The 20,625-nt window shown below is 30.5% G+C and overlaps 1 protein-coding gene across 1 annotated transcript; it reads left to right on the top strand.

Annotated features, from left to right (window-relative positions):
- Positions 1-1,121: 1,121 nt before the first annotated feature.
- LOTGIDRAFT_169322 (hypothetical protein) lies at positions 1,122-19,736 on the top strand (the record flags this gene model as incomplete). The annotated part of the gene is made up of 13 exons (XM_009067638.1): positions 1,122-1,233; positions 1,784-1,905; positions 2,370-2,507; positions 2,717-2,878; positions 6,483-6,713; positions 6,900-7,013; positions 7,390-7,549; positions 7,794-8,047; positions 8,092-8,096; positions 9,952-10,036; positions 11,418-11,601; positions 13,710-13,828; positions 19,605-19,736. The coding sequence occupies 13 exons, from the start codon at positions 1,122-1,124 to the stop codon at positions 19,734-19,736; spliced, it is 1,818 nt and encodes a 605-aa protein (XP_009065886.1).
- Between the last annotated feature and the right edge of the window lie 889 nt (positions 19,737-20,625).

Raw genomic sequence — 20,625 nt, 5'->3', positions numbered from 1 at the left:
TGTGTAGCTTTGAAAACAGCTAAACAACCTGATTGAATGATTGGTGATAATTAGTCTAATCAGTCGGCACAATCTAAACCAAAGAGTCACGTTTTGTTCGGAATTACTCGTATCAAAGTGGTCAAAAATCAACAATTTTATACAAAAATTTATGGATTTTGATATCGGAATTTTGATTGATAATTTTAGATGAAAAATCATTCCTGTTCTAAAAGACTTGGATAATTGCAATTTGTATTTTGCGTTTTATGATGCAAAACGGTCTATTTGACTCTCTAGTTGCGTGAAAGTTGTTGTTCGGGAATATATTAAGACAAAGTCATGAATGAGTAAACTACAGCTTGGGGTCTGAGTGATTTAAAATAGACTATAACAACCAGACGAAAATTTCGCCCTACGACTTCAATGCTCTGTGTCAGGCATGATTCCAATATTTCACTTTTTCTCTTCACGTATCATTAATTCGACGAATAAATGGGTATATAATAATAGAATACCGTTAGTGTATTGTATCGATTTGTCGCATCAAGTTTGGGCGAATTGACGTTGGGGCGGAATGTCACTTCCGTTACTCATAGCAACATGAAGCTTTAATGGCGGATTATACTTTGTTATTATTTTTTTTAGGCAAAGAACGTCGAGTTAAGGTTTGTATATGACGTAATTTTTAAAACATTTACTAACAATTGTGTAAGATCTATTAATTTAGCATTATTTTCGATAGTTCTCGAAACTGAAATCTTTGAGAGGATATGATTACCGTGTTTGTAACATTGACATTACATAATTTATATTAGTAGGGTAGATCCCGAACTAAATGCCCATGTCCTAATGCCCAGTCTGAAGAAATGGATTATTCGCACTGTTAAATGTGATTTGTCAATTTACCCATATTGAATTTTCTTCACTCTTGTTATTTTCTTATCATTGACCATTTTCTAGGCCTTGTGGCATGATTTTAAAAAGCCTCTTCATTTTCGAGGGTTGGGGGTGTATGCTCTCGAGACCCAAAGACAGAGTATGTCACAATTTTTTTTTTTTAATTTCATTATGGATATTGATTATCCAGGTTCCAATTTTCCTGACATATGTTTTTATGTTTTTCAGATTAATAAATAAAGATGTATGATAGAGCGGAGCGTAATTTGAGTACCTTAATTGGTAGTACCCCAGGTGTAGTGGGACCAGGGACATATGAAGCTGGAAAAATACCAAGAACTAGGGTCAAAGCAGGTAAAATCATTACTCCTTCTAGAATATCAGGTGCTCGGTTACAAGACCAATGTGGAGTGGACAATGCAAGGTAGTCAGAGCAAGTAAAAGAAACTGTAATAAACTTCTAGAAAAAAAAACAGCATTTAACTGTTGTCTGACTTTTGTATTGTGATATCAGTGTTCTCTCCCTTCCTATATAAAGTACTAATAAATAAACTCTCAATTCAGTTTAATGCTTGAAGGACCCTATATAACATAAAAAAAAGGGTAATATGTTGTACATGAAACTGATTTGGTCCCATTTCTTCAACACATAGCACTATAAATGTTGAGTGATTAATTTGGATATCATCTGGTGGAGTAGGCTTATTTCTCATGGCAATCTGCATGGCGTTGCCCGTCTTCATTAGCCCATATGATGCAGAAAAGTAGGACGTAAAACTCCATTCATTTCATTTGTGTATACTACTGATTTGGTTTACTTGTGACTAATCATGTCCCATAAATATTGCAATATAATGTTGCATTTTGATGCCACTAGAAATAATATTAAATGTTGTTATTTCAGATGGATATGCACCATTTCTTTCCATGACATCAAGGGAAACCTTTTTAAACATGAATGATCAAGTTGTAGCAGCCCCAGGACCTGGACATTATGATCCATCCATATCAAAAGTTGATGTCAAGGTAAACACAATTTTTACTGGGATAAAACGTTTTGATTTTTGTCATAGCTTTATCTACAGCCCGATGTAAGTAATTTTTATTTAAGTAAATTATTTAAGTCATTGCATTAATTACAAGGTAAGCTTACTCATTATCAAAATAAATTATTAAAGTCACTGATTTATTTACTGGGTGGTGTAAGTAATTATTATTAAAGTAAATTACTAAAGTCATTGATTTATTTACAGACTTGTGGAAGTAATTATTATTTAAGTCAGTAATTTATTTACAGGGTGGTGTATGTAATTATTATTAAAGTAAATTTTTAAAGTCATTAAATTATTTACAGGGCGGTGTAAGTCATTATTATTAAAGTAAATCACTAAAGACATTGATTTATTTTTAGGGTGGTTACATAATTATTATTAAAGAAATTATTATGGTGGTGTAAGTAATCATTATAAAAGTTATTGATCTATTTACAGGGTGGTGGAAGTGTAAGTAATAAAAGTAAGAGATTTGATGATGAAATGAAGGATACACCTGGTCCAGGAAGTTATAACACACATATTGCCTCAGACTTCTCTCGGCAAACAAAATCTGCTCCACAATTTAAAGAATTGGTAAGTTTATATCTACTTATTTAAGGATTTGAATGATATTTCTTGCCATATTTTGTTGAACAGGGACAATCCTACAATTCATTTGCAATATTTAAATTTTAATTGCTGTTTATTATAAGTTTTTATTCCTCGACATAAGAAGATTTACATTATATGAAGTGCATACAGATATAGGATGAACAGGGTTAAATCATTTATCATTTTTGCAGTCCTCAAATCGTGTAAAGTTCCATCGAAAACCAGAAGCACCATCCATACCCTGTCCTGGTCAAGCTTATGGATATGAAGATTGTGAAGATGGTTCATTAAAGAAACAGAATCCACCAGGTCGAGATGTAACCTTAGGTCCAGCATTTTATAAATTAGATCATGTAAGTAAAATTCCGTAATGATGAGCACTCTGTAATAATATGTAAAGTGAATACAATAATAAAATGCTCAGAACCTTAAACGTTAATGTTATGTGATATTTTGGTAACTGTCAGTTCATCTGATGCTAGGGTATATACCACATAACAATTTGGCAGGTATATGTATCGAGTTAAAATGATTTGAAATGAATTATTTGTTTTGATGTTTATTTTATTTGTAATATTTTCCCAAATCATCCAAAAATTAAAAAGATTTTTTGATATTTTCCCAAATCATCCAAGAAATACAACGTATTTTTATTTTTTAATATTTTCCTAAATCATCCAAGAAATACAAAGTATTTTTATTTTTTAATATTTTCCCAAATCATCCAAGAAATACAAAGTATATTTATTTTTTAATATTTTCCCAATCATCCAAGAAATACAAAGTATATTTATTTTTAATATTTTCCCAAATCATCCAAGAAATACAATGTATTTTTATTTTTTAATATTTTCCCAAATCATCCAAGAAATACAACGTATTTTTATTTTTTAATATTTTCCCAATCATCCAAGAAATACAAAGTATATTTATTTTTAATATTTTCCCAAATCATCCAAGAAATACAAAGTATTTTTATTTTTTAATATTTTCCCAAATCATCCAAGAAATACAAAGTATATTTATTTTTTAATACTTTCCCAAATCATCCAAGAAATACAAAGTATATTTATTTTTTAGTATTTTCCCAAATCATCCAAGAAATACAAAGTATATTTATTTTTTAATATTTTCCCAAATTATCCAAGAAATACAAAGTATATTTATTTTTTAATATTTTCCCAAATCATCCAAAAAATACAAAGTATATTTATTTTTTAATATTTTCCCAAATCATCCAAGAAATATAAAGTATATTTATTTTTTAATATTTTCCCAAATCATCCAAGAAATACAAAGTATATTTTTTTTTTTAATATTTTCCCAAATCATCCAAGAAATACAAAGTAAAGTATTTTTTAATATTTTCCCAAATCATCCAAGAAATACAAAGTATATTTATTTTTTAATATTATCCCAAATCATCCAAGAAATACAAAGATGTTCAATATATTTTTCTTAATTAATTGCCAAAATTAATTAGTTGTCAACTAGTCACCCATTAACCAGATTTCATGGCTATTTTGTGTTATTTTTTTTCTGTTTTATCATTTGCTGTGATTTTAGGATTGTGATTCTATATTTGATATTATATCATGATGCTCTGACAACAATAGACAATGACAGTATCAGAGGGAAATTAGCCTAATGTTATACTACTACCACATTAAACATCTGTCCGAGTTGCTCTAGTGGGAAATTAGATTAAGATACTGATCTAGATCTTTTTCAAGTTTTTCTGCAGGTTTTACACATGCCATCCATGATCTGATGCAATTATTCTTTAAATCATGTTTAGTTATTATTAGTTCTTTGAAAATTTTAGCATTATGGAAGTTTCTCATTTAAAGGGATTGTAAAGAGATTTTCTATATTTTATTGTGTGTATCGGGGATTCTGATATCATCAATTTGCAATTTTCAATTTTCAATTAAACGTCTGTGGTTCCTGCAATTTTACTGAAACTAAGTGTTTGATCATCACATTAGGCCTTTTCGCTATTAGTGACAACATCAAATACTTAGTTTTAGTGGAATTGCAGGAACTACAGATGTTGGATTGAAAATTGAAATGGTGCAAATTTATGCTATCAGTGATTCCTGATACATACAATTATGGAAAACCTCTTTAGAATACCTCTACCTAATGTATATGGATGAGATCTGTTGCAATTACTGACCTGCAATATATTATGCTAGTGCCATATCATTCACAACGTTAAAAAATTAGATGCCCTTTTTCAGAAATTGTAAAATTATCCATAATGGTCATGTAATTAGTAAGACCTTGATCTTTCATTGTTCCTTCCAGCTGATAGTCTCAGGTGCAGCCATTTGTCTTCTTGTTTTTTTAATAAATAAAGAAAATTAATATCTCTATAGTACAGATGGTAGGGTGTTACATTGTGAAATTTGACACCAAACTCTAGGATCACGACTCAGACCTAATCCAGAACATCTCTTGTTATTTGTGTTGTGGTGTGCTCTATTGTTTGTTCCGGACAGTAATCTAGTATTGATCATGATGAATGAGACCAAACACAAGATTTGTATCCAAAAATTAATTTATTACTATAAGAATCTTTTAGTTTTTAAAGTCTGAAAGCAGATTTCAATGATACACAATTCCCATGAGTCATAAAATTAGAGAAATCGTGCCATTGGTAATATTTGAAAGTCAAATGACAATTTGTTCAGGCCATGCCAAACTTGTTTTTGAAAATTGTTTAAAGGTACCATATCACTAGGTATCAGATCAGAGCAATGTTTTACAAATCAAACTATCAAAATTTACTGTAGGTTGGAAAATTTACATGTTAAAATTACACTTAAAAAGCAATCATATATGTCAGCCAAATTTTCAGCAAGTTTCTTAGTGATGAATTTTCTAGTAAAATAACTGTCACCAATTTTCAGGTTATATTTCAAAATGTTTATATGATAAACTTCATAATGAAAAGCTAGAAATAAACATGGTGAAAAAATTTGATTCTTTTAAAAAGTTATAAGTAAATTAAGCCCAAAAAACAAGGGTTACCGTCTACACTGCTAAAAATCAAAATCTCAATATTAACAAAAACCCATATATTCTTGAACACTAAGAGAAAGGATTTAGTTAAAATTCCTGTTCAATAACAGTTCATTAAAAACATAGATTAAATATGGTGAGGCCTTCTCTAGAGATATAGTCTTACATGATATTAATGCAGACAGTAAATTATCTTCTTTCATAATTTGTAATGGACACTCAATCTAATACAAAACACAAAAAATGTCTTAAAAAGGATCAGATTTATTTAGACAGTATTTGAAACAATAAAAATTGATTTGTGATTAATCATGAAAGCTGTAACATGAACTTGAAAGGCTCATCATTCATATTTCATTCCTTTTCTTTGTTTAATTGGAACTCTTGCAAAAAGCTCTTGCCTGAGAGTGGAGATTGAGTTTTTTTTCTGTGTTCAACATGAAAAACTCTTTTACACATTGAATTCTGTTGGTAAAACACTTCATAGTATGATAGAACACAAGACAACTCAAATTATATTGGGATTTAATTAAAAACAATGTGTCAAATAGATTTTTTGCACCACATGAAAACTTTTAAAATAACATTGCTATTTTAACATTTTTTTTTCATAGTCATAGCTTAAAAGACATGTGACTGAAGAAAATATCCACTTATGACAGCATTGATCGTATTCACATTATTGTTTTATCCAATGAAATAGAAGCTTTTTCAAGTCATGATTTTTGGGTGCCAGAGATTCAGCCTTAGCCCAGTCAAAATGGAGTGGTTGTAGCATACCTAAGCTCCACCTTCTTTGCTCTAAGATTCTATTTGGCTTTCATGTTATCCAAGTATGCACAACAACAAATTGCTGATATTACACCATGGTTTCCCTCAAAAAACAAATTTTAAGCAAATCATTTCTTAAAAACATCAAATTTATTTCAGGGAGATACTAAAACCACAAAGAACTATAAAGGGGTTCATTTTAGTAAGATGACATCTAAGAGAAGTGATTTTACTGGAGCTCTATATGGACCCGGTCCAGGAGATTATGAACCTTACCCACAAACTCATACTCGTGTTGAAAACTCAAATATACATGATGATGATCCTAAAAGATATGATGCCAGAATTCCAAGATATCATGAATCTGTGGCTATAGAACAGGATAAAAAGGTAAAGATTCTTCATAAGACATTGATCCTTTAGAACAAAAATTCTTAAATGGAATTATCCTCTTAATGTGTTTATATAATTTATTATGGTACATAGATTAAGAATATTAGAAATGTTAAAGTAATTTCTCCATTAGAAGCTATGTATGATCATGTATTATGTTAAGATTGGGTTTGTGTTTTTTAGGCTGTACCCGGACCAGGTAAATATGATATAAAAGGCCAGTTTGAACCAGTTCAAGCTAAAGTTAATACGGACGGCATTGAAGTTGAACATCCACCATTTTTGTCACAAGCCAAGGTATTTTTACCACATTGTAGAATATGACCAAAATGCAAGCATTATTTTCTGTTTTTAAAAATCAAATACATACATGTGCAAAATTCAATCCAATGTACAGGTAGGGTGCTATGTAAGTCAGGACATGCCTTTGCTTCTAGAATACCTGATGTATCTAGTATTTTGGATATTAAAAAAAAGAGCAAATCTCTCGAGTCAGAATCTTAACAAAAATCTATATTTTGTCAAAGAATTTTACCATGGTATTCTAACTGATCTTTTTAAGAAAAAGAACTTTATTGCTGCTGAAACAACTTTGACAAATAAGAGTGGTAGGTTGGACACAAATTAGAAATATAGACTTGGAAAATGTAGACACATCTTTTTCTTTCAATAGAGATTTCAACCTTTGAAACAGAACAGTCCAGCACCAGGAACATACAATGATCCTAGAACAGCTTTAGACAGTTTACGTAAAGTTACAGGATTAAAAAGAAGTCCATTTTCACAAACTTCTGTAAGATTTAGTGATGATCATCATGTTAGAAAAATACCAGGTGAGAAGTCTAAATGAGTTTTGAGTCAAGTTTTGCAACCTTGAACTTTAGGGTTTGATTCCTGCCACCAAAGTAGGTTGGACGAGCTGACACAAACAATTGGTGGAAAAGTTGTAAGAAAAATTTAAACCAAGGACACCTTGACAAGTCCTTTAAGCAGTTCTGAAGTTGAACATCTTCAGTAGCCAAAGCTTATTCATAAATGAATTTCAATGGAAGAATTATTTTTTTTTACGTTTGACAGGTCCAGGCAGTTATAATATTAGTGGAATGGGTGCAGAAAGTATGAGAAAAGCCTATTTACAGAGTACCAGGAAGGGTGTATTTGGTACCATGTCTCCCAGGATTCAAGTTATTTCTAAGAAGAATGAAAATGAAATACCTGGTCCAGCTCATTATCAGGTTAAAGATAAACCAAACATGACCCGTTATCAACAATGTTCCTCTAACTTTGCTTCAGTAACAAATAGACTGTCAGAACCACCTTCTGTTGTCAAGGTAAATATTTTCATTTTCATGGTCAAATTCTCTTATTTTTTTAGAATAGGTATTTGACAACAGTTACTGTTAATCTGTAGCAGAGTGGTATCAAGTGCTTCCAAGAGGACAAGCTGGACCTATCATATCAGCAAAGTTCATTACTCTAACTATTGAAAAGGAGCTTAAACTTTTTAAAGTTTTTTTAACCTTTGACTCAAGAGCTTAAATTTAATAGGGTGAAGAATGACTCTTTGGTCAGTTTTGTACACCAGCAAGTATCTATTAGGACACAATTTAAAATCAAGTGGACAATAAAGGCACTAAATTAGCTATATGGACACTCTGGAAGATATACTGCACCAAAATTAAAGAATCGAAAAACATAGCAAAACAAAATAGAACCATCTAAAAATTTTATGATTTCAACTTCTGCATCAGTTAGTCCCAAATGTAATGATTAAATCTGTTTAAATCTGTTTTTTTCTGTCTTGTCTCTGTAATATATCAATGCATATTCCTTGTATGCCTGATTAATAATTTAAAACAATTGCATGAAAATTGTACATTATCTGGCTAATATCAACTCATAAAGATAACCATGGCAGATAAATAATTCAAATGATTACACATAATAAATTCAAAATGAGACTGCGACGCAAGATACAAACTTAATCATGGCGGCCTGATTTGACAGAAAGGCGCTCAACTTATTTACAAATAGCTTCTAATAATATTCACTGCGACTCTTACAGACTATTAATTTGACAAGCACCCTTTTAGAAAAATATTGTAAACATATCAAGTTGCCTTGTAATTGAATTTTGTTTGCAACTAGCCATCTTTTTGACATAAAAAGTGTCACATTGATTATGAATATTGATGGAAATCAGTGAGGAGGAAGGCATCTGAACAATTAGTCTCCCTTGCTGCAAGTTTTCATTTCAAGAGATATTTAAAAGAAAATAGCCATTAACAAAGCACATTTTAAATTCTTTTTTTTGAAATGACACATCAGTTGCTTTTATTGTTATTTTATTTTAATGGAAACTTGAGTCATCCATGTCAGATAGTTGTAGTCTTTAATAAGTCAATGCTAATGCTGCTGAATTGGCAAAATTTTCCCTCATTGCACACATCACTGCATTGTCCATCTACAATATCCAAAGCAGTGACAGAAGTATACAATGTAAAACTCTACATATATATCATTGTTCCTTATCTTTTTGTAAGTCTGTCAGTCCCTTTAAGACGCTAATGAAAATTTCAGAAAATGTAGAAATTTGACAGGTCTTTGTCTGTCTAGTTGACAGAGGCTACTGTCCTATTGTTCTACAATTATTTTATGTTAGTTGAGATCATGTTTTGTTATGAATAATTGAGTATTTGATAATCATAAAGAGGACTATTATAGGTGCCACGACTTTCAGTCCTCTTTGGTTACTCCAGTTAATTTTACCTTTGGGAATACTCATGACAAATGATTCACTAAGTCCAATCTTATTAGAGAAAGTCAGAAAATATTATTATTTGAAATTCATATAAATGAATATTGCTTCTAATAGAGGTTTCAGATATAGAATCTAATGCAAATCCCTGATATTCCTCATTCAGTCTAATATAATGAACTACCAATTTAAATATAATACTGAAATACTTATTTTAATTAAAAAAAAATCAACAACTATCAGGAAGAGTGTTGATAAACAACCAATGACAACTTTTAGAAATGAAAATAAAAAATATACTTATTATATGCAGTCCTGGAAAAATTCCCTTTTACCCCAAAAAGACGTACTACAATTTAAAATAAGAAGAAATATTGCACCTTTTCAATAGAAGAAATGAAATGTTATAAATCAAAATTTAGAACTTGATCTGTCTGGCATTTATTTTTATAAATATGGTGTTATTTTATCTCTTAGATCAAACTTATTATGTGTCATAGGAAATTACCATTATACAAAGATTATTGGTGTAGGATTTGTATGTCATATTGAAGGGTATCAGGTAATCTATGGGTCTGTGAATAGACTGTTACCAAGGTTTTTGATTGACTTTTGCCATAAACAAGACTGTTCCTCAGGCATTAGACTGTAAGTAAATGAACAAGACTGTACCAGTGTATCTGAGTCAATAGACTGTGAGTAAATTAATAAGACTGTACCCCAGTCAATAGACTGTGAGTAAATTAACAAGACTGTACCTCAGTCAATAGACTGTGAGTAAATTAACAAGACTGTACCTCAGTCAATAGACTGAGTAAATGAACAAGACTGTACCTCAGTCAATAGACTGTGAGTAAATTAACAAGACTGTACCTCAGTCAATAGACTGTGAGTAAATGAACAAGACTGTACCTCAGTCAGTAGACTGTGAGTGTGAGTAAATGAACAAGACTGTACCTCAGTCAGTAGATCAAGTAAATGAATGAGACTATACGTCAGACTGTGGGCTTGTTTACAACTACAAGTTAATGAAGGTAAAAATATCAATATAAATGTTACACGATGTAAATTTTCCTGGTGTTGAATGTTGGATTTAGTCATAGAAAGTCAATAAGTTTTACATTAGTTTCTTCATTATGACTCAACTCAGACCTTACAATGTAACAAACTATTCTTTGAATTATTCTGACTATTCGGTAATCTAAATGCTAGGTCAGATTCCATACACTTGAGTAAATTTGCCTTCAATATAAAAGAGTCATTTCAGTCAAAGCAGATTCTCGTATATTTTGTTATTCATTCAGTCTGATCAATTACAAGCTATATTGAAAATTAGTTCTTTGTATAAAGTTAATATAAAAGGTTATTTGATTCCTGTCATATCTAATTCTTATAAAATTCTGTGTACTAGAATAACTGCTGTTATTGGGAATGCAGCTATATTCATTTCATTAGACCACAACTAAGTTATACTGTATCTGCAACAATCAGTGACTTTTGATGAAGTGAGAACTTACAGGCTTCTGTTTACATTTTATATCAAGATCTAAAAGAAGAAATGCAATACTAAAATTAATTGCAAATATATCTTGAAATCTTTTGAATCAAGCTTTCATAGTAACTTTGAATGAAAAATTATAACAAAAGTTTATTATAATTTGAAAAGTTTTTATTTGAAAAGTTTTTATTTGAAAAGTTATTATTTGAAAAGTTATTATAATTTGAAAAGTTATTATAATTTGAACTATTACAAAAATAAAGTTCCCTCAGATATGTGCATTTTCTCATTAAAACATTTATAAATATCTGTTGATTTAAAATTAAATATAGTAAAATTAAAACCATTTAAGCTGATGACATATATGTGCACATGATAAAAATCCTGATCTTTTGAAAGCTTTACCCTAATCTAATCACTCATTTTTGCTCTTTTTCAATTGCAGGAAATTCCACCGCCTGGTTCCTATGAAGTACACAAGTCTTATGTTAGTTCTCAAATAAGACCACACCGAGCTCAACCCAGAAATGAAACTGCTAAAAAGAAACATGGTTCCTTTATGTCTGCTGCTTCAAGATTTGCACCAAATCGTAATATGGTGGCTGAACAACCTGATTTAGATGTACCAGGTTTGTTTTGTTTGTTTTTTAACTGGGAATTCCAAAATAGACCAGAAATTTAAGTTTAAACTTCAGAACATCATATTTCCCATGACATTATTTATAAGTGTCTTATTTCCAAAAAGGACTAGTCGAAAAAACTTTGGCAGAAATGCTTTTTGCAAACACGTTTTCTTACCAATAATTGTGCTATAATTAGTGCTATTCATGTTTGCTTGGCTTTTTTGGCCTTTGACTTGCTTACTCCAAATTAGACAATTTTCAACTCTCTCCCCGTAATTTGAATTTTTTTTTTAAATTACTTTTTATGGTTGTATGTGGTCATTAGTAGAACCCATGAAATAGGTGAAGTTAATTGTAAAGTGAATTGCAAAGTTAATTGCAAAGTAAACAAATTTCAATTTTATTGAAAGTTGACCTGTCATCTATACATATCAACTTAATCTGTCATCTATACATATCAACTTAATCTGTCATCTATACATATCAACTTAATCTAAAGTAAAAATATAAAATATTCAATTTCAACTTGAGGCCTTTTTATTCTGCTTGTCAGTTAAATGAGTTAGCCATTATAAGATGAAATCAGATACTAATCCTACTATTAACGTCATTAAAATATTTAAACTATGAAAAAAAATTAATCTGTACGGATATCTCTAAATTTGACAGCCTTTTTTTATTCAGAATTCAATTTAATTCTAAAATTGATAATGACTTTATATTTTCCCTGCCAACACAGTTGATATGGTTGTTATTTTTCTAACAAGGTTAGGTATATGTATATTGTGCATAGGGAAAAAAGAGCACATATTTTTCTAAGTGTGACAAAACAGGTTCTGCGAAATTGAGCTTTGGATCTGTGTTCGTGTAACAGCTGGACTGACTTCAATAACAGAGAAAATGACTTAATGCCTATGCACAATGAAATAAACCAATACCATGTTAGTCTAAGTAAGGTGATACATGGAATATGCCTTGTTGTCACTCACTATTTTTATGTCTGCATTATGCAGTCTGCAACCTCAAAAAAGGGTGCGCATTAAATACGGGTAAATGGATTTTTCCAGATTTTGATGGGGTAAGGTAGGGGCGCACAAATTATACACTCTTGCGCATAATATTCGAAAATCTAATTTGTAATTTATAAAAGTAATTTGCTCATGAACAATTTTGGGAACCAAAATATCAAGCACTCTGTTTACTTAATACCATTATACATTTTTCTGCTGATAATGCAGTTAAATTTTAGAAGAATTTAATGCTGTTTATTATGAGTGCCAATTTTGATCTTGAACAGATTCCAAGTTAGCAAACCTCTACCCCAATTACAGTTTATGAATTGATAATAGCTTCTAATTTGTTGAGAGAAACCAAAATATGCACAAACTATTCTTAATGGGTCGTAGAATTAGAAAATATGCAATAAATCTGCGAGGAGTCTAATATTTTATGTGTAGCAGAATACAACTGGCAGTGAATTATGACTTCTGCCATTTGTTTGAATGTGTCTGCTGGAGCAGGTTTTATGAAGGTGTTAAGTGAAATTTGAAAATTAAAGTTTGATGTGTAAATTGTAGAATGATTTATGTTTTCTATTTTCTGATGTTTGCCAGTTTTTAATCTAGATTGGAAATTTCTGATTATTTTTGTCTGAGTTATGTGTCCCAGGTGTGATATGATATGAACAGCAAGTTTTTCCTTAGAAATGATCTTATAATTCTACCTTTTCACTGTGTATCAATGAAATTCCTTATTACTTGACAAATTTTCTGATGTATTCCATCATATTGAGTGCTCAATTTTCCAAATTGGATGTGTAACAAATGCTTTAAAAGGATGATTATGTAACAAATGCTTCAAGAGGAAGCTATCTAAACATTTGTTGTTCCAACTGATAGAGGTTAAATTCACGTGTCCATAGAATTTTGGCAAATTATCATCTGATTTACCATTCTTTTAATATGAAGGATACAGCTTCAATTTTAATGGGCATTTTTTTTATATCAATGACAAGTAGACAACAGTCTAAATTTTCACAGATTTTTTGTGGAATTACAGGTGAACTTGTACCTTTTATGATTATTAAATTTAAATATGAATTTATTCATTTACAGGTCCTGGAGCCTATAATTCTAACACTAATACACTGTCTAATAAAGGTGGTTTGATGATCTGTAAGAATAAGAGATTTATAGATGATAAAAATGAAACACCAGGCCCTGGAACGTATGAGGTAAGTGCTCACAATATACAATTATGGTTGCTATGTTTCTAGAGCAGAGTGGTATGAGTCTTATTCAATAAACTGGCCCCTCACACCATAGCAATCACCAGTTGTGTTTGAGTTGCAACTGAGTTGTGAGTTGCGTTTGGTACTCATTGACAATTTCATTTTTCACAAACATAGTCAACTTGTAATCGCTATGGTGTAAGGCTACCTTTACTCTTGCAACAATCACCACCAAGATTCTCCAGATGCACTTATTTTGATTGAAGGTTTAGCTCTCACCAATGACATTCCTTGAAAAATAGAAAGCTCAAAAATAATTCTATCCTTTTGTGTACCAGTATTGAAAATTGTTCAATGTTAAAACAGTGATCAATGGAGTTGGCAAGATAGGTACAACTTAAGTTACAACCATTGCATGTCATAATATGGATATTTCTTTAAGCATGAGAAATAAATGAATAATTGTTAAAAACTTCATATTAAGTTCAGCAACACCACAAAAAACATAAAGATGCATCTTTTGAATTCATTAAGTCTAAATTTCAAATTACTGGACACAGCCAATTTAATTTAATGAATAAAATTCATGGAAATTCTAAAACTTGTAAAAACTATATAATGAAATGGACTCACGGAGGTGAAAGGTTATGACAATTTATTTCAAAAACTATTGTTCAAACACAATATGTGAGTCAATCAAAGTATCAGTTACCGTTATTCTAGCCGCCCATTTCCTTTCTATGTCCAATATGACGGACAGTTCCTAATCTAGATTCATTACCTCTCTAACAATCGGCCCACACTAAAGACAGTTGGTGTCAAAGGTCACATAAAATTAATGATCTAATACAAAGCGTCACCATTTCGTAACTTTTGCCGATTAAATTACCAAATCATTTATTTTTAATTAACAAACCAATAGTGGAAGTTAGCAGTAGTTAAATTTTAATGCCATGTTCTGTCCTGTTTTAATTAGGATTTAAATTGAAATGATCATGAAACTACGTGATTGTCACACTACGTTCTGGGGTAATTATAGTGTTTGATGGTAGTTTTCGGTGATTAGTTGACATTATAATAGATAGTCAAGTACCGAAGCTGGGTACCATCACAATGATAGAAAAACATTGGTAGAACAATAGAAATTGATATTTATTATATTCTAATGAATTTATGTGCCATGAATCACCAGATCTTGCTGTGAAATTTTCTGATCCCTCAAGATTTACGACTTGGCCTGTCAATTTTTATCAAACTTGCGACACTAGGGAGAGGAAATATTTCTTTTGTTCTCTTAATTTCTTTTTTGCCTCAATTAAGAAAGAAAAATATTAGTTTTTCGCATGAATAATGCCAATTAAAAAAAAAAAAAATCACAGCTTCTGTGAAAATGAGACCAATTCAAAGTATAGAACCAAACATTAAATTTGAAAAATGAATTGAAATAAGCTTAGTTTATTTCTGATTTCTAATAAATCTGATAAATTGCTATTTAAGATTTTTTAAAGATCAACTTAAAGAGCTTCTAAACACAACTTCTGAATATTCACCATAGTAGGCTAAGCCTTGCATTTTAATATTCTATGCTCTATTTGTTTTTATGATCAATCCAGTTTGTAAGAAATAGAATCATGGACGCCAAAGGACACTTAAATTTACAGAAAAATTATTTTTTGATGCTTATGGCACTACTGAAATAGATTCTGAGGCTTGATATGATCTATGACTTGCCAAGCAAACAGACAACCAACCCCTATTCAGCGAATGAACTCTTCTAAACATGCACATGACAAAGTGTCATGTAGATGAAAAGATAAGGTATTAAAGAGTTCAATAAGGGCCCTGTTAAATTCATATTTAGAGCAGTAAGAAAAGTAAATAAAGAGTTATTTCCCTTTAATCACCAAAAACCATATTATTATGTATATTATATACAAGCACTGTATCAAACCAATTCATAAGAAAACATCACAGCAGATTCACTGGACAAAGGTGATTTGAAACAAGGACTAGTTGAATTAAGATGATCTTGAAGCACAAAATTATCCACTTTACCCACTGCCTAATAACTACTGACATAGTTAAATAGTTCTTAATTGACAGATTAAACATCATTTATTCTTATCTCATTTCTAATAATCTTATCATAGTGAAGATAAAACAGTACACTATGTGAAGAGAATCAGCATTGTTAACTCAATTCAACTTCTTTCAGACTTGAATATCAACAAATATTGACTGCATACTTCAGTATATCAGTGTTTTTTTTGCACTGAAAAAATAACAAAAATAACCACTGCTATTGTGCTATTGTGCCAACACTATTAAGTGGGTCATGAGGCAAATTTTGCGAGGACACTGATAACGTCAATTAGCACCATTCCAATTATCAGTCAGATGCTTGTGGTTCCTGCAATTTCACTAAAACTAAGTGTTTGATGACTTCATGAAGGATCATAGTGATAAAGCATATTTTGCGATTAGTGACAGCATCAAACATTTAGTTTTAGTTGAATTGTAGGAACTACAGACGTCTGATTGCAAATTGATGCTATCAGTGTCCCTGATACACATAACTATTTTAGAAAACCTTTTAACAATCCCTTTAAGGATGAACTAAATTCTTAATGTTGACCAATTCATCCTACCCTATTCTGGGTGATAAATTATATATTTTCAATAATTGTCACATTATCTAGACATTCAGATGTAATAATTAAATTAAATAGATTAGTTAGGAGTGATAATGAGTCTAGCATCTAGCAGGGTCAGACTAAATCGAAAAGAATTCTGTAATTCTAGAATAAAATGACCCAAGTACTAACGATCTTAACCATGAAACCATGAAACGGTACTTTTCCATTAAAACATGGAAGTTGTATAGTTGTTTGATACTTATTCAATAAATGATACATATACTAATTCAATAACTGATACATTATCAATAACTGATACATACTAATTGAATCAATAACTGATACATACCAATTCAATGATACATACTAATTCAATAACTGATACATACCAATTCAATGATACATACTAATTCAGTAAATGATACCTACCAATTCAATGATACCTACTAATTCAATGACACTAATTCAATAAATGATACATACTTATTTCAATAAATGATACATATTAATTCAATGATACATACTAATTCAATAAATGATTAGATACTAATTCATGATAAAAATTATCTTTTGAAATGGATTGAAATGACATGAAAAGGCATCAATCTACAGTTTAACATAATGAACAACTGTCAATTCCAAACCAATTAGCTTAGAAGAATCTAATTTCCTAGGCAAGAGATAGTACCATCAACTTAGTCTTCAGCATTTGAGAACTTGGCTTCGATTCAGTTTTGAAATATGGAAGATATTCTGTCAAAAAGAGAAAATTTGATATTTGAATATCTCTGATATTTGTTCAAGTTCAAAATGCTGCAATCAATTTGTTGGTTTGTGAATAGTTTTGACAGAACAGATGATCTACTGCAAAGAATATTGCAGTCTTCTGGGACTGGTAATGGACAAATTATGCAATCAGTATTGCATATGACAAACCAAGCTAATAAAGTTTTGTGAAAAATTATCCATGCTTGTGTTTGTTAAAACAGGAAAATGATACATGGAAGTGAAAAGCTTGTTCAAACCTGTGTGATCTTTTGGTATGGTACTGGCTGTGCTAAAAATACTCCTTGGCTGTTTAAAACCATCAAAGAAAGATCTTTTAGACAAATATCCCTCAATGAACACTGCATGGCATGTATCAGGAAAGTAGGACTACATTTCCACCAATGTTTTTCAAAACACCAATTTCTGATTGGTAATGGGGTGGAAGGTCCAATAGTTGTGAATGACCATTACCACTGGCTAGGCAGTAATACAATTCAATGGAAGCAATGCTGTTGGTTATTTATTTATAAAATTTATGTGTATAAGGGACACTGATCAATTTGAACCATTCAGATTTTCAATTAGATGTTAATTTGGAATGGTGGAAACTCTTATCAATGTCTTTACAATTCCTAAACAATGTATAGTTTGCCAGTCATTTCTAAATACATTGCATTTTCACTAGTTTTTCATTTAAAACTTATTCACCATACAATAGTAGTAACAAACTTATCTATGTTCAAGTGCATGAACAGCATTTTTTCTGTCTTAACTACCTCTTGAATATAACCATAGGACAATGAAGTAGTTATTCCTTCCAAATATTTTTTACCAATTCCAGTGTAAATTCAGTTAGTTCTTCTGAAGCCTGCATATAATAGAATTAGTCAATATTCCTTTGATGTTTCTCTTGTTTAATGAATGGGAGGCCTATAAGTGTACTGTAACTAAAATTTAATTCAGATTTTGTACTGAATGCACTGATTAAACTACAACTCAAGAAATTTCATTAGGTTGCTGTTCTATAACTATAAAACTATCAAGTACAATTCCAAATACATGTATAAACAGGACTAGAATCTATCAAGAACAATTCCAAATATAAATAGGGCTATAAACAATCAAGTACAATTCCAAATATAAACAAGACTATAAACAATCAAGTACAATTCCAAATATAAACAGCTATAAACAATCAAGTACAATTCTAAATATAAACAGGACTATAAACAATCAAGTACAATTCGAAATATAAACAGGACTAGAATCTATCAAGAACAGTTCCAAGTATAAACAGGACTATAAACAATCAAGTACAATTCCAAATATAAACAGGACTAGAATCTATGAAGTACAATTCCAAATATAAACAGGACTATTAACTATCAAGTACAATTCCAAATATAAACAGGACTATTAACTATCAAGTGCGATTCCAAATATAAACAGGACTATAAACTATCAAGTACAATTCCAAATATACAGGACTATTAACTATCAAGTACAATTCCAAATATACAGGACTATTAACTATCAAGTACAATTCCAAATATACAGGACTATTAACTATCAAGTACAATTTCAAAAGTCATATAAAAAAAAAAGTAATTGGTCCTATTTTGCCCATTTCCATTGTCAAGATCTCATTTCTGCGCATTAAACTTTCCAAAAATAAACAAGATAGAGTTTCCAAGCGGAAGATACTGGAAACTGAGGAAATTGAGAAGCGCTGATTATTCCTGCTATTTTCTGTTGTAATGTTGACTGTCTATTGTTCAACTATAATCACCAAGTATAGAATATCACCACCTTTACTATTATTAATTAGATTGGAACACCTGATATCATTGTCTCAAACCACAATATTTACAACCTTACAGTATTCATTAAAACTTCTACTCATTATACTAATCAGTTCTAATGGAAATTTGATGTCCAGATTTCTCATTAGATAACGGTTTTTTTTTTAGAAATTTTCCAATTTTTGTTTTGTCTTCCTTTGTTTTCTCTTTTTTCGATTGAAATTGGAAGGAATGTTTCAGTAAAGGGAAGTAATTACATTCGATTTGAAAAGAGCTCATGTGCAGAAAAAAACGAAACCTTATTTGCCACAGGCAGTTATTATAGATCATCAAAAAAGTGCTAATGCCATGTAATTACCAAAAAATTTTCATTGTACACTGCACAGTGTTACCTGTTTTTATTGACCTAACCTAGCTACATATTCTCGAAACGAATCTTGCACTAGGATATACCAGAAACAGTGCTATGACTTAAGACCCTAGGACACTCTAGCGCTAAAATCCTTTTGAGAATACTTTGCCAGGTGTAGTAAAAAAGGAGCTAAAATTTTTACTTTTTTTTTATCTTTACAGTTTTCACCACTGATACAAGATACAGTATTAAGAGGAACATTTAATTCTACATTGGGTAATCCACTGGCTGGACGTCTAGATTCTTTACATCAAGGAAATACTGCTAAACATGCCTTTTTATTGGGTGTTTAAAATGATTGATGATTTTTTGTGTGTTGTAATGGAGCATGTCGTTTTGAAAACTTGACTTTATAAATCCTGTCATATAGCAGTGGTTGAAAGCTATAGAATGGATGAACAAATTTTAGAGTTTACCTGAGGGCCTCCAAGATGTCTAATTAATGTAGATATTTAAAGGTAATTTCTAGCCCTTGTATGTGTACCCGGAACACTTATGGCTGCTGTTTACAGCATCTAAATTGCCAATCAATTCCTGTAATTCCAGATAATTTGTCAAATACAATTCCAAGATTTGAACGATATATAGAAGCGAGGAGCACATATCACAAAACACAAGACAATATTATGGAATACAACAAACTTCTTTAATAAGGTTAGGCACATAATGACCACACGTGTATATTGTGTTGAAACACTATGTACCTAACCTTATTAAAGAAGTGTGTTATATTCCATAATATTATCTTGTGTTTTGTTAAATACAATTCTGCTAGTTTAGTTGTGATGGTGATTATCATATACCGGTCAAATTTTTCGCGAATAACAGAAACCTCGAATATTTGGTGCAAAAAGAAATTATAAGACTCATGATACACACACAAAGACTTGAAACTTCTTTCTCATCCACCTAGATTTTTATGCTTGGTAACTGTTGTTATGATTGTTTTAGATATTGTGATACAAACTGTGATATTTTGTTATATATTATTATATTCTATATATTGTATGATAATGTGAACTATATATTATTATATTCTATATATTGTATGATAATGTGAACTATATATTATTATATTCTATATATTGTATGATAATGTGAACTATATATTATTATATTCTATATATTGTATGATAATGTGAACTATATATTATTATATTATATATAGTGTATGATAATGTG

This window comes from Lottia gigantea, assembly GCF_000327385.1.
Source record: "Lottia gigantea unplaced genomic scaffold LOTGIsca_84, whole genome shotgun sequence".
NCBI classification, from domain to species: Eukaryota; Metazoa; Mollusca; class Gastropoda; family Lottiidae; genus Lottia; species Lottia gigantea.
This window is presented reverse-complemented; position numbering and strand designations above follow the sequence as displayed.